This window comes from Takifugu rubripes, chromosome 15, assembly GCF_901000725.2.
Source record: "Takifugu rubripes chromosome 15, fTakRub1.2, whole genome shotgun sequence".
Classification (NCBI taxonomy): domain Eukaryota; kingdom Metazoa; phylum Chordata; class Actinopteri; order Tetraodontiformes; family Tetraodontidae; genus Takifugu; species Takifugu rubripes.
Genome location: NC_042299.1, coordinates 11,497,817 through 11,511,610, shown reverse-complemented (window position 1 = coordinate 11,511,610; position 13,794 = coordinate 11,497,817). Strand labels below are relative to the sequence as shown.

At 43.8% G+C, this 13,794-nt stretch overlaps 1 protein-coding gene across 2 annotated transcripts in view; it reads right to left on the bottom strand.

The window, feature by feature from the left end:
• Positions 1-13,794, bottom strand: part of gabrb4 (gamma-aminobutyric acid type A receptor subunit beta4) — a 33,269-nt gene that overhangs the window by 7,265 nt on the left and 12,210 nt on the right. For both annotated transcript variants that reach the window (XM_029848978.1, XM_003971178.3), the window contains exons 3-4: positions 6,679-6,746; positions 5,772-5,992 (exon numbers count right to left, since the gene is read on the bottom strand). In XM_029848978.1, the coding sequence (XP_029704838.1) occupies positions 5,772-5,992; positions 6,679-6,746 (289 nt within the window). The remainder of the gene's footprint in view (positions 1-5,771; positions 5,993-6,678; positions 6,747-13,794) is intronic.

Sequence of the window (13,794 nt, the reverse complement as noted above, 5' to 3'; positions counted from 1 at the left end):
GCTCCGTTCAACCAATTCTGGGAGCAGATTCGATATCCGAAGTAATTAGACAGGTCCCCCCCCCCTCTCTGATATTAAACACTGACCCCAACTTGAACTAAAACAGCTCTCAGAGAAAAATGATGGCTAGCTGCTGCTGCAGCTGCTATCAGCTAAATGGAAATGTCCACGTTCACTTTGGCCCTGTCGCCGAATGGGTGCCTGCGTAGAATTATATCTCTCCTCTGTGACTTCTAAAGGCCTTTAAAGTTATGAAAAGTGTAGGAAAACCCAGATGCACAATTATGCATGCCGGGTGGGCTGTAGCCGATCAGCTCTTTGCACTGACGCACATTAACGGTTCCCTCAGATGCTAAACTTAACTGCTCGAACTGAGGAAATCAGAAAATGGAAGAATGCGTTTTATACAGCTGCATCTTCTTTTAAAACAAACACAACTTTGACACTGTGATACAAGAAAGATCTCATCCAGAAGGTTAAAGTACAGTTCTGAAAGCACCATTCAGCAGCAGCAGCAGCAGTAACAGCAGCAGCGCCAAGCAGAAATCTTTAGCCCGTTGCACTAAAAAAAAGAGAAACGAATTAATAATGTGACTGTAGATGTGGCCGTTTTGAAAACGAGTCGATGGCCACTAAAGCGAGACGGTACATCGGTCACAGTGAGACAGGAAGAGTCAGCAGATGTTGGTCAGCAGCTAAAGATTTCCTGGCCGCGGTAGACGGCGGCAGCAGCACCCTTTAGACCTGAGCTGGCACTGCAGTCCCACACTCAGCAGTCTGCTGGCTTCATGTAGGGTACACAACGAGACAGTTTTGAAAAACGCGATTAGCATGACGATTATAGAGCCGCTTTCGTTGGAAAATCAGGGGCAGTTTTTCAGGACTGAGGGGCAGCGGAGGGAAGGTGAAGGACACAATCACAGGGAACTGTAGCAGTACAAAGAAAGATGAAGCAAGCATGTTCTTCAGTGCACAGAGTCTATAATGGATCACAATTTATATAAAGACCCATTTTAGAGCGTGAATCAGGTTTTATAGCTGCGCTCCTAAACACACACGAGTCGTAAAAAGACTCATAAACGCTACTTTTATGATGACTTGAAAATAATTAGGAGTTGTGTTGTAGATGTTGTTTTTTCTCCACACCATAATATTGGCCATGATGTCACACGGTCCCAGTGGCATAAAAATGCGCAGCATCGCTCTGCTTTCAGGGGATTAATCTCATACTCAGGCGCAACAACAGCAACACGATGCTAGCTGGAATTATTGATCTCAAATAAGTCCTTACAGTGGGCCATTGCTGCTGCTGTGTAATAAGTCATACTTTGGTGTGTTGTAACATTCAAACGCGGTCACGAACTCGTAGACTCTGATAATGTGTCATACAGCAGATGGCGCCGTATGAAGCCGCGGACAAACGGGCATCACTTTTTAATGCGACATTACTGTCAACATGATAGCTCGTGTTTCTCCCTGTTCATGCTGTGTTAGATGGTGAAGGTATAAATCATGAATGCAGTTTTAAGCAGAATACCTGCAGCTGTAGGAGCCTTTAATTCTCACTATATTCAGCCTTTAGCCCTGAAGTTTCTGAACTCCACCTTGAGCAGGGAGCATTTTGAATGGATTTTCTGTGCTCGAGCTCCTCGAAACGTTCCTGCGTCCTGCAGCTTCAGAGATTCAGGGTTCTTTTCTCTGTTTTCAAGGCGCATGCAAGGAAAAGCAATCCGGAGGCAGATTCCTGCAGCACTGCAGACTGGGAGGCTTTCTAATGTGTGAGCAATTGCTCCCAACACCTACACAGTCTGGTCCTGTAACCATCCCTGTGAGGTAGCTAACTGAGGAAGATCATAGTACTACACGCTGATTTAATAAACACAGAAACACAACAGTGCATCCACAGGAATGCAGGGGGGGGGGGGGGGGTGCCATCTGGTGCGGGCTTTGCTCAACAAAGCCCCAAATGCTCTCAGGACCCCATGTGATACACCAAAGTGGATTGCGAATTCTCTAACAATGACTGGCAAGTTAGACAATCCCACTGTATCACACAGACCCAGCTGGACACTTTCGACTGATGCCACTTCTTTTATTGATGTTGGGAAGGGCCGTGTTTGCATCACAAACACTCAGCATTCTGCAGGCCCAGCCCTGCTGCCTCCTCCCCACTGATGGGGCAAGTGAGGCTCTCCACTGCCCACCAGTGAAGACACAGCCTTCACTGGTGGGCAGCCACGTTTTCTTCACCAAAAGTCATGGTGTGTAGCAATGATGTCATTGAGTGTTATGGGGAAAGGAAGAAAAGAAACCATTAATGCTGATTTTGCAAAATATTTGGGGACTGCGAGGGTTCTCCTTCTGCCCCAATGCGGCTGATGCTTGGCAGTCTGTCGAGTCGGACAAATGTCTGTTGATTTAGCCATGAGATGAAGCTGATCGGAATATCAGGATTTCCTGAGCTACACAACTCATATCTCCACTGATGCATCACATCTAAAAGTCATTACCAGATCTGAGATGGGATCTTTTTTGTGCGCATGCTCGCAGTGATGATAAATTGTTTCTTATCAATATTAAAACAATGTCCACGGGCTCCTTCTTTAAATTGGCGCTGCTATAAAAGCTTGTTGCTCTGACAGCTTATTATTTGAATAAACACAAACACAACAGCTTGTTCAATGAACGCTAAAATTGCCCTAAACTCTAAATAAAGGGGAAAACAAAAGAACAAAGAGTACCAGCACATTTTATAGCGTGGTGAAAGCAGAGTACAAGGGGCAGCAGTGTGTGTAATGTGATTGTCCACAGTTTGCATTTTACTGCGCTCTAGAGTACAGCAAACGGGGAATGGATCCGAACAGGCTGCATTTGCAATAAAAAGATTTTAATACAACTCGAGCCTGAAGCAGGCAAACCTGAAAGGTAGAGTATTTAAATGAATTGAACATGGAGAATCATCTTTTATTGGGGGGGAGGGGTGTCTATGCAACCCTTGGGCAAAGTCAAATACCCCAAGAAAGTCTTTTAATTGCATGCTTACAGGAAGCTTGTAAAGACCCTGGTATCACCACGGCATGCAGATGATGCACCACCTCTAATTACTGTACACCCGTGGAGAAAAATTAATAATGATTTTTTTTTAAAGAGGGTGGAGGACAGATCCAAGGACTTGACGCCATCTGTCTTTCACCATGACTGCAGTGGATGATGGTGACGGTAAACCCCTGTGCAGCGTACTTGAAGATGAGATGTTGGCGGAATGGCTGCTGCTAGTGTCCCTATAGCAACAGTCTTCTGATTCATGCAGGCACAAAGCCAGGTCTAATGCCATTTCCCCCCCCTCTGGTTTGAGTCCATCTTACTCTGTCTGCACCTGCCAGGGCTACTGTGCGGTAGAGAACCTTTGGTTGTTTTACTTAAGCTCAAATCATTGCAGTTGTATCATAAATTTGCGCGTTTTCCCCTCTAGTTTCATCTGATCCCTTTCCGTGTCTTGACCAGCGTCGGTATTCACAGGTTCAGAATACTGACCCCTGCAGACACGAATAATTCATGACTTCATATGATGAGCTACACCTCGTCACCTCCTTCCTTGTAACGGAACAAAGCAGGATTTTATGACTTCACAGCGTTCCTTGGACTGTGAATAAACCTGAGGATATCCACGGACTGGTCCTGATCACAAGTCATGCTGTCATTCGCTGACTCAGTGATTGATTTCTTTGTTTATTGGCGAGTGAGTGAGTTCTGATTTTGAACTTGATGTTTGCGTTTGCTCCAGATTCTGAAATAGCAGCAGTCCAGGCAGCAGACTGTGTAGGAGTACCGTACATCCATTTGCTGCCTGTGCATCGCTGATCCAAGGGTCAGGGAGGGGGTGAATCCCATGCCAGCAGGGTGGAATCTTTTTCTGACTTTTGTTACTGAGTTTGAATCTTTGCATTATTAAATCTTTTCAAAAATAGGTTTAAAAATGACATGAAAAATCCATCCAGTCTGTCCTTCTTAGGAGGGGATCTCCCTGCATGCACTGGGAAAAATCACACATGGACACGTTAATGTTTTTATTCTATTTTGAGCACCCATTATACCCAAGAGCCACAAAGATGCCCTGCAAATGCTATAATGGTGTTCTATCAAGCCAGGGTTTACAAGCATTACAGGCCGATGCTCTGGTGAGCCAATGAATCTGTGATGATTCTTTAAGTGTAAAGCAAAACTATTTATGAATGAGCTCTTCTTGAGGAAGCAATGCACAATTAAAAACTAGTACAAATAAATGGGTATTACATTGTGATTGCGGTCCATCTCACACATATTTGGTGTTAGCTTCTCTTTTTAACCAACATTTCCACTCAGTAACTTTTATTACCAGGACTTAATTTATCCGGGTAAAAGAAAGAAAAATATGGGGTGCGTTTCCACCGCACCTCAAAGTTTTTGTACGATGTGTTGAAATCAGGCTGATGATGTGTGGAGGCGTTGACCAGGTCAGACTCACTGTGACATGTCGGCATCCCCCGGCTTGTCTGCTATTCTTACACAGGCTTAGTCATTTTAGTCAATAATTCAAAGTCCTGCTGATTTCTTCCTCCACGCGGAGGTTCATTCATCCACTTGTCTTAAGTTGTTTTTTTGAGGCGAAGCTTGTATAACTGAAATGTACAAGTTTGGCTTAAACGTGTCAGGTGTGCAGAAGTGCATAAAACTGCAAGTGTGTTCCATCAACCAGAGTTCTACGGCATGCACCTCTCAAGAGTTCAACTGAATTTGCGTCCTTTTCCTGACTAGATAGTTTTTATAGGGAAAGTTTATAGGGAAAGTTTGGGAGGTTCTTTCTCCAGTTATTGGGGAAACATCATGAGGTGTTCAAAATTCTGACTAAATGATAAAACCTCCTGCCATGGAAATGGGCTGTTATCATCACCCTAGGAAGGCTGTTTAGACAGGAGTCAAGCATATCGAAAAGATCACTGTCTACTGACTTTTGTCACTTTACAGTTCCTATTGGAGATCCAAATGCCACTGGAAGGTTCCCCAGTACCATGTGGTGCAGTGGTTAGCACTATTGTGTCACAGCAAGATGGTTCCCTGCTCAAATCCCCTGGGGGCTGTGCAGCATTTGAATGCCCTCCCTTCATTCTCTTGGGATACTCTGACTTCCTCCCACAGTCTGAGCACATGTATTTTGGGGAGAGCTGAACTGGCTACTTTAAAGTATCCTTTGCTGTTGAATGGTCCTTTGTTTCTCAGGGCCAACATAGCACCTGGGAGAGGCTCCAGCCACCCCCACGACCATGCAAGTCAACAGTGGTCAGAAGAGGGGTGGATAGTTTGCTGATGAGCCCCCTGTTCCGAAACACCTGCAACTGCATCCCCGTTACAACTCAGCTCTATTCTGCTGGTTTATTTCTCCATGTCTGAGGCAACATTTCTCCAGGTCCCACATGATGACTTAATTATGTTCATGCACAACAGCAAAACAAGAGTGGAGCACAACAATGCTGCTGGAGCTGAACTAACACTTCTGTGCATGATGAGGTAAACACTTCCAAGTATGCGGTGAAACTCTATCATATGCAGTCATATTTTCTATTCCATGAAAATTGCTTGCTGATTTCAACTGTACTTATAAGTTAAAAACAAAACAAAGACAACACACTACTGATGATGTATGTATAAAATTAAGATAAAAATAGTACATATTACATGTTCAGGTATTCACAGTTGGATGTGTGGGTGCGAAACAAATGTTGCCGTGTTTGTACCTCAGTCCGTATAAAACAGTGCCGTCAGGATGCAGCCGGATCATTCGGTTCTTTACTGTCACGCCATGAAGGAAGGACTTCTTGTCATTAAGGAAGTAGGTGTCAGGGAGCCAGAGCTGGTCTGCTACACGGTTGTCCAAAGTCAGGTTTAGTTTGAGCTCACCGTAGGCCAAACGTTTATCCCGCCAGCTCTGCTGGAAATACATAGTGATGGTGTAGTCCTGAGGAGAAAGACAAGCACCCGGGTTAAGCCACAGAGCAACCGCATCGGTCATAAATACACTGGATGGGACACTGGTCATGTGATCTGCTAGAAATGGCCTGCTTATTCTGCGAGAACAGTAGCCTATGTGCTTTGACAGCACATGTTCATTGTAGGCTTCTCTGTGAGTGAGCGAGATCCAGAATGCTAATGAATCCAGAATGACGTCATCAGTCAGACGTCGGCCATATTGCCTTTTTCGCTCCTCGGCCTGCTGCTCTCAAGTCACCGCCAGAACAAAACAACACGTGTCAACTGGCGAAGTGATATTATCATTTAACAGTTGGCCAAGATAAACTCCCAAAAGTGCAGCCAGTTTTGATTCAGTGGAGGATGCGTAACACTCTGCAGTGGGATTCCTTGTCTGGCTTTGTCATTCAGGCCAGTGGTGATGACTGGCCTAGATTGTGGACGAGAATCTAGTCAGGAATGCTGCATTTGCTGATGCACTGGCTGACTGAGTTCCTGCCTGGAGATTTGTAGGAACTGGAAATATAGATAAGATCCTCCTGCATGTTACAGGAGGCTCTTTGTGAGGCTCCTTATTGGCAGCAAAGCTGACAGCAGCGTCAGCACTGACCGGCAGTGCTAGGAGGACAAACTTTAGCTGGGCCCAGCAGATGGAAAAGAGAGATTGGAACGTACCATGTTTACTTCTGAGATGGAGTCGATGCTTGCTATGTTGATGCTCATTCCTACGATGACAGGAGGACCTGGGGGGAGAGGAGAACCTTGGTGAATCAATTGACTTTGGCAACTTCTGATTTCTCATTCCAGAGCAGCAGCTATTGATGTTGTTGAGCTTTACAGTTTATTTGCAGACTATAGAAGGCATATCATTTGCAGAAGGAGTGTGTCTCCCAGCACAGTGTGGATGATGAGTGCCAAAACACCAGAGATTGGGGGGCAACACACCAGTAGGACAGTGACCTGCCCCTCTGTGCATCCCTGACAATATGGCCTCCAGCAGGCCCCTCGTGTGCTTGTTTCTACCCAAACACTCACCACGTGGGCAGTTTGGGGCCTGCGAAGTCATTGATGCTTTTGACTGAACTGCCTGTTTCCCCAGACCTGAATCCAATCAAGCACCCCTGAGACATTGTGTATTGTTGGATCCACTGCTGCCACCACACCACCGCTCCACCAGCACAGACTGTGCAGGAGCTAACTGATGTTCCAATCCACATCTGGGAGGAGATCCCCCGGGAGACCATCAGTCGTCTCATCAGGAGCGTGCCCGGACGCGGGGAGCGCGTGCAGGCAGGGCGGAGGCCACACACGCTGCTGAGCTACATCATGAGCGGTCTTGACTGAATTCATGGATGTGTTATCAGCCTGTGATCTCTTTTTTTTTACTTTGATAATGAGCGAGTCTGCAACAAGTTTAATGGAATATGTAACATGTCTAGTTTCCACAGGCCTCACAGTCACTGCAAACCACATGTCAGTACTTACAATCAAATACACAATGTTGCATTTATTGTGTTATTTCTAAAATAAATCCTTTCCTTCTTCACCATACTGGCCTCCCACTGAAGCACATTCTTCATTTTGTTCATTTTCCTCTGTAATGGTGCTCGTCCTATTTCTATTTTTACATCTGCCACATTAATCGTAACGCCTCAAATATGTCCAAAGTTACTCAGAACTGCTTTGTTTACAACAAGCTTTTCTCTTGTCCAACATATCCTCTTTGAAGATCTTTGAACGTTTCCCATCTGCGAGTCATTTTTCTTGAGATAAAATTGAAAGCAAATGACAATTTCTCTTCTCAGGAGACAACAAACTTAATAAAAATGATGGTCTTCATTTGAAACTGTAGGCTTTGTGAGTGAACACAGTATATCGATTTTTTGGGAGTAATCCACATAATTGTCCCCGTAACAAATGCTCAAAGCGGTTCTGTCGTCCTCAACATTCGCCTCCCTCCACTCCCCTTCTGGACGCTCACGTTGCACCAGTGAGAACGAGCCCTAAAACTGTGAACTGCTGACACAGAAAACACAGCGGCAGAAACACTCCAGCGATCGGTTCAAGTGGCAGTGCTGAATCAGTGTGTTCGCATAATGTCCTGTTGTATTACAGTGAGAAACCACATTAGCATCAGGATCATAAAAAAAAGTAGATGCGCCGCGAAATGTACTTTATCAAGTGTGTCATTACCTTTGTATGAGAAAGCTCTCTGCCTCTCGGTCTGTGCTGCTCTTTTCTGCCACTGATTGACGGCTACATTCAGGACAAAACAGATGATAGCCAAGAAATGCTAATCAGCATGGGTATGAACGGAGCTCCTTAAATGATTATATATTAATTCAGAAGGACTATTTTACTCATACTTGTGTGGCTGGCCTGTTCCAAAACCCATGAACCAAATTGTGCCAGTATAAAACCAGTATCAGGCTCTGGCAGAAGCACCAATATATTTTTCTTCCAGTGTCCCGCCAGACTCATTTGTGCCATGTATTTTCAGCCTTCAGCGCAGATAAGATAAGATAGGACTCTCGGTTTGGACTTAATTGTGGTGGTGGACGAGGACAGGAAATAGACGGAGCAACGCTTTCGGCCTTCCCTCAATCTTGGAACTTTTATTCATGGGCCCAAAGAATCAGAATCTTCTTTAATGATGGGAAATGACTGATCATAAGATGTAATTATTAATTAAGTTTAGTAGGTAAAACTGGTCTGTTTGCGCCTCCGTGCAACTTTAATAAATGTTTTCCTGCTTTATGTTTGTCTTTCTGATGCTTGTGTGTGTGTGTGTGTTCTTTGCATATTTAGTGTTGACGTGAGATTCACAAGTCACCGTTTGTCTCTGATGAAAGTCTCCAGCCTTCCTTTTGTTCTCACTCCTCTTTTAATAACACTGTCAAATGAAAAAAAAAACAAAAAAACGCACATCTTGACAAGTGCCGTCAGCTGAAGTCGCGGTGCTCTTTATGGGCTGCACAGTTGTTCAGTTCAGAGCTCATTAGAAGTGTTGGAAAACGAATTAAAATTGCTAATGCGACCTTCATCTATGCGACTACCTTCACAAAGCTAAAATAAAGAGAAGGCGATGACTGTCCTGCTTTTATTTTCTCAGATATGTAGAAAATAGTTCCGTCAGAGCTGTCACTCTGCTCTTTGACCTCTCTAAATATAGTCTTCACTCTGACAACAGTGTCAGCTGTCAACATCTCTTCGTAACAGAGTCTGCACAAAATAACGGCGAATGTAGCCCAAACACGCCAGGACGTTTTACAGGTTCCAAAGTTGTTTCCAGGACAACACAATAGGATGCTGCTGTTGCATTCTTTTTAAAGATAAAAGGCCACGCTGTGTACATTTTGGCTTACAGATCAGACACTGATGAGAGTAGCTGCCGTGTCCAGGTAAGGGAGGCAGGGCTGCATTCATTGGCCTCCTGGAGGGCTCCTGCTATTGTTCACTGTGTAAATCTGCTCATGAAGAGTCCTCACGATCCTCAAGACGGGACTTCTTCACCAAGCAATGCGGGACAATGGTCACAGCGACTGGTTGTCTAACCTGATGGCTCATGTTTACACATTTAAAACACAGATGGCAGCATTATTAAGCTATCATTAAGAATTAAGAACTCATTATTAATAAGAATTCTGCCCCATGTGACTGGATAATACCCTCCTGCTTCTATCCTATAATATCATGTGGTGTTAGGGCCCTGAAGAAGCTAGTAAGAGCCTGCCTGAGGTCCCCGCTGCACTATGGGAAAGGACAATCTATGTTTATTAGATGACACAAACTAAACTGTAACTGAGGAAACCGAATCGAATCGGTCACCTCTGTTGGGATGGTTCCTGTAAATGACTTGAGATCCTTCCCGTGAGCCCCTTCCTGCAGAGATTAATTGATTATGATGTTTCTCTCACCGATACTGCCGCAGAAATATTAACCAGTGATCCACTCGGCTGAAATGGCCCATCTATCCTCTTTCTTACAGTCTATAATCCTGTTTTCTTTCTCCTTTTTCCACTACACCAAATGCCCTAAAGCCTTGTCATATTCCCTGACCCAGCTCTTTCAAAAAAAAAAAAAAAGTGGTGTGGGGGGGGGGGGGCATTTTCCATTGCATTCCGTGAAGACAGCCAGTAACTGTTTCCTCTAGAGATGTCGGAGCACGGAGACTCGAGAAAAAGCGCAAAATCATTCTCTCACTCTGTCTCTGTACATTTCTAAGCCGCTTTCGAGACCCTTACCCCCAACCTCAAAGGCCGACATACAACACACACTAAAAACAAAGAAGCAGTTCCCCATTAGCTGTCAGCACATGCTTTTCCCCTCCACTCTGTGTTTTGCTGGGATTTCACAGAAAGAGAAGGTTCACGCGTCCCTCCTGTCTGAACAATTACTGTTCCAGGATTTGAATGTTGCGTTCAAGTAAAATGTTCGGTGGGGCTGAGAGGATTGTCCTCCGCTCTCATGTTTCTGGCGTTGCCCAGGGTTCGCTTGTTGGACATCTCTAGTGTTAAAACGTAGGTGTCGTTTTCATGCTTGAGGTTTTATTAAAACCAAATTGTAGTCTGTGCTTTTGTGAAATGTCAAATGAAGTATAATGTAGATCACAGATTGTCTGATTTTAACAGTATGAAACTAAGAACTGCTGCGTTTCATTCTATTAGAACTGGCCGTGATTGGTTTTACTGTAGTCCTGTAGTCCTATCACTGCACCTAAAGTCCTTGGCTCTTCAAGAACACAGGTGATTCCCTGTGATCCCCCATAGCAGTCATGGAGTGACCTTTACTGTCCAGCACATTACTGCAACATGGACGTCATCTCGCCGTGTTGGATGATTGACCTGCTTTTAGGCTGAGCAAGATCGAAGTGGCGTTTGTTCACGTTCACAGTTCTTATCTTGTTTTCGCTCACTTCCAGAGCCTTTTCATGTGAACCCAACTGTCTCGCCTTTTGTTCATTATCTATGTATGCTGTCCTCTAAACTCCGACAATGTGTCGCCATGTTCGGCTCCCAGTCTGACAGTCTTATCTCGCCTCGGGGAAGACGAGCGACCACCACTGATGTAGCGAGCAGACGCTGGCCTATTTAACACTTTCCATAATAAAGGGAATTTACATCCTAACAATAGAAGTTCCTAAAAATGAATTCCTGAAAATAAAGAAATATCATTCCCAACAGAGTAGCGGCATTCCAAAAATCTTAACATTCAACCAAAAACAGTCAGTCAGTGTCATTAAGGCCAACAAATGATTAAGGAATCATTCTTGGTGCACGATACATCCCTCATTAAATGGTATGAAAAGAAAATAACTAGGTTTTCTATAGATCAATGGGCTGATGTTTCCTTCTGCTAGTCACTGCAAGCTCTCTGTGCCTTTCAGAGATGATTTCTGGATTTTTATATATTTTTTGTCTTAAATCATCAAGTGGTCCGGCCCCACCCTACCCCTTTGAGCTGTTCCATCCTTGAATGCTCCTGCTTGGTGCTTAGGTCAGCTGATCGGCTACTCCTGGAGGTAGCGAGGTCTCAGCAGAAGCTCAGAGGGGATCGAGCCTTTCAACGTCCACCTTTAAATCACGTCTGAAAACTCACTTCTCTTCATCATGAGGCTCTGTTCTTGTTTTGTTGTTTTAATGTCGTACATTTAATCGTATTTATGTAGAGTCCTTTATTTCTAGCTGTCTGTCTTTAAAGCATTTTATAAATAAAGTTAACAATGATGAAGCTGGTGATGATCATATGCTCATCCGCTGGGTTAATCATATCTAAGATGGGCTCCTCTTCCCTTACTGGACTGAATGTTAACAACAAACACATCAACAAACTAGCCTGGATAAATCGAATTTGAATTAAAGAAGATGACTTTGTATTATTGTACCCATCATCACTGGCTTTCTCTTCTGATAACAAATTTGCTGGACAGAGAAGAAAACACAACTCTCCCTCTTATATATATATATAAAAAAAAGCTATGATAATCAACCCATTGCCTAGCAACAGAGGGTTCCATAGCAACTGTGCAGCACTTTCCCTAAAGTGTTGCAGGAGAAGCATGATGATCCATCCAGTCGAGTCTGTGTTTGTTTTAGTTTTCAATGGCTGCCGAAATCATAAATTTGATTTTTATTTCCTAAAAAAATAACTAAGACATTAGTAGTAGGGAAAGAGAAATATATTGCGGTAAAGTCTGTTCTGTTCTTGTACAGCCTTCGAGGATGTATCCAACCAAATTGTGTTATTACAGTAATAATACCATTTATGGTCATTTGTGCCAGTGAATTATTGCTATTTCAAATAATTTGTTAGCATCAAGCAACAATACTCAGACATGTCTGCATAAATTAAGGCAAATTGTTGATTACACTCTGACTCAACAGACACAAAAGCAGCTTAGTTGGATCCACTGAAAATGTTGTTTTACCAATTTGGAACACAGAAACCTAGAAATGTTGATCTGACAAATGAAGCAATGAAACTTAAAGGTAGTTAAATAAGGTAACGATCCTGTTAAGCTCTTTATTTCTTGGAACGGTGACTGGACGCTAAAAAAAAAAAAAGAAATCCCACATTCTCTTCATGTTTCTGTTCTCCTCACATGCATGTAATCTGACAAACACATTCACACCTACAGGCACTTTGAGTTTCCAGCTGACCTAACCAGCATGTCTTTGGACTGTGGGAGGAAACATGGAGACACGGCGAGCAAATGTGAACTCCCGACTGGAACATACCGGCTGCAGCAACAGAGGACCTTGTTTGTGAGAGGCAGCAGCAAAACCACACAACCGCAGCGCGGTTTCGCCCAACGCTGGCACTGTTGGCACCGACACCTTGACTGAAATTTGCCGTCTTGCAAATTTCCCAAGTGCAAAATGAGAAATTTAAACAACAGAGGTGAAGGTAGAAGTGCAAACATGGACGAGACGGTGCTGCACTGGGTTTAGGAAATCACACACCAGGACCGGTCAGGTTAGCCTCGCTTCCTATATGGCCATCATTTCAGCTTTAGTTATTTTGCATGGATAAAGGTCAACTCTCTAAGAAATGGCACCATCTAATGGTCTCCTTTATCAAGCATGTTATAGAGCCTTTTTCAGACTGCATCACATGTATTTTATTAATATTTATACATTGGCAATGTTTTTCATACGTTATGTCTAGCATGGCCACATTTTAGCATGCTAATAAAAACATGCTAAAAATCTAACAAGAATATGTAACATGTCTTTATTAACTAAATTAAGAGAGTAGAGATTCAATCATGTAATATTGATGCTTCTGATGCAGCCACTATTCACCTGGTAACTCAGCTGGTGCCATAGCGTTAACACAATGACAACATCCCTCATTTTCAGCATTATAGAAATTTACTGCCGTTCACAACAAAGATTAATTTCAGTACCGTATCACCACGCACCGTGACCTCTGGACAACTACAGAATGTGCTGTTAGGATGAACATATAGGAAGAAGGAGTCAGTGACTGCATTAAAGCAGCTCTGACACGAGAAGTAGAGAAGGACGGCGGGGCCGACAGAGTAAAAGGATGAGTGAGAGCCGGAGAGCAGAGGCAGTACATCACAGGCAGCCACAGAGACAGAGGATAAGTAAAGGTGGCCTCATCTTATCGTCCTATCCTGTCACAAACCTTGCACCTGATATATGAAGCCTACTTAGATCCCCAACTACAAAGCTGCATATGAACAATGCTTCCCACTTACAAGCAGCAATTTTTGTCAGTGAATTATGAAACACAGTGCATATTACAGGCTGACTTTCCAGCTCA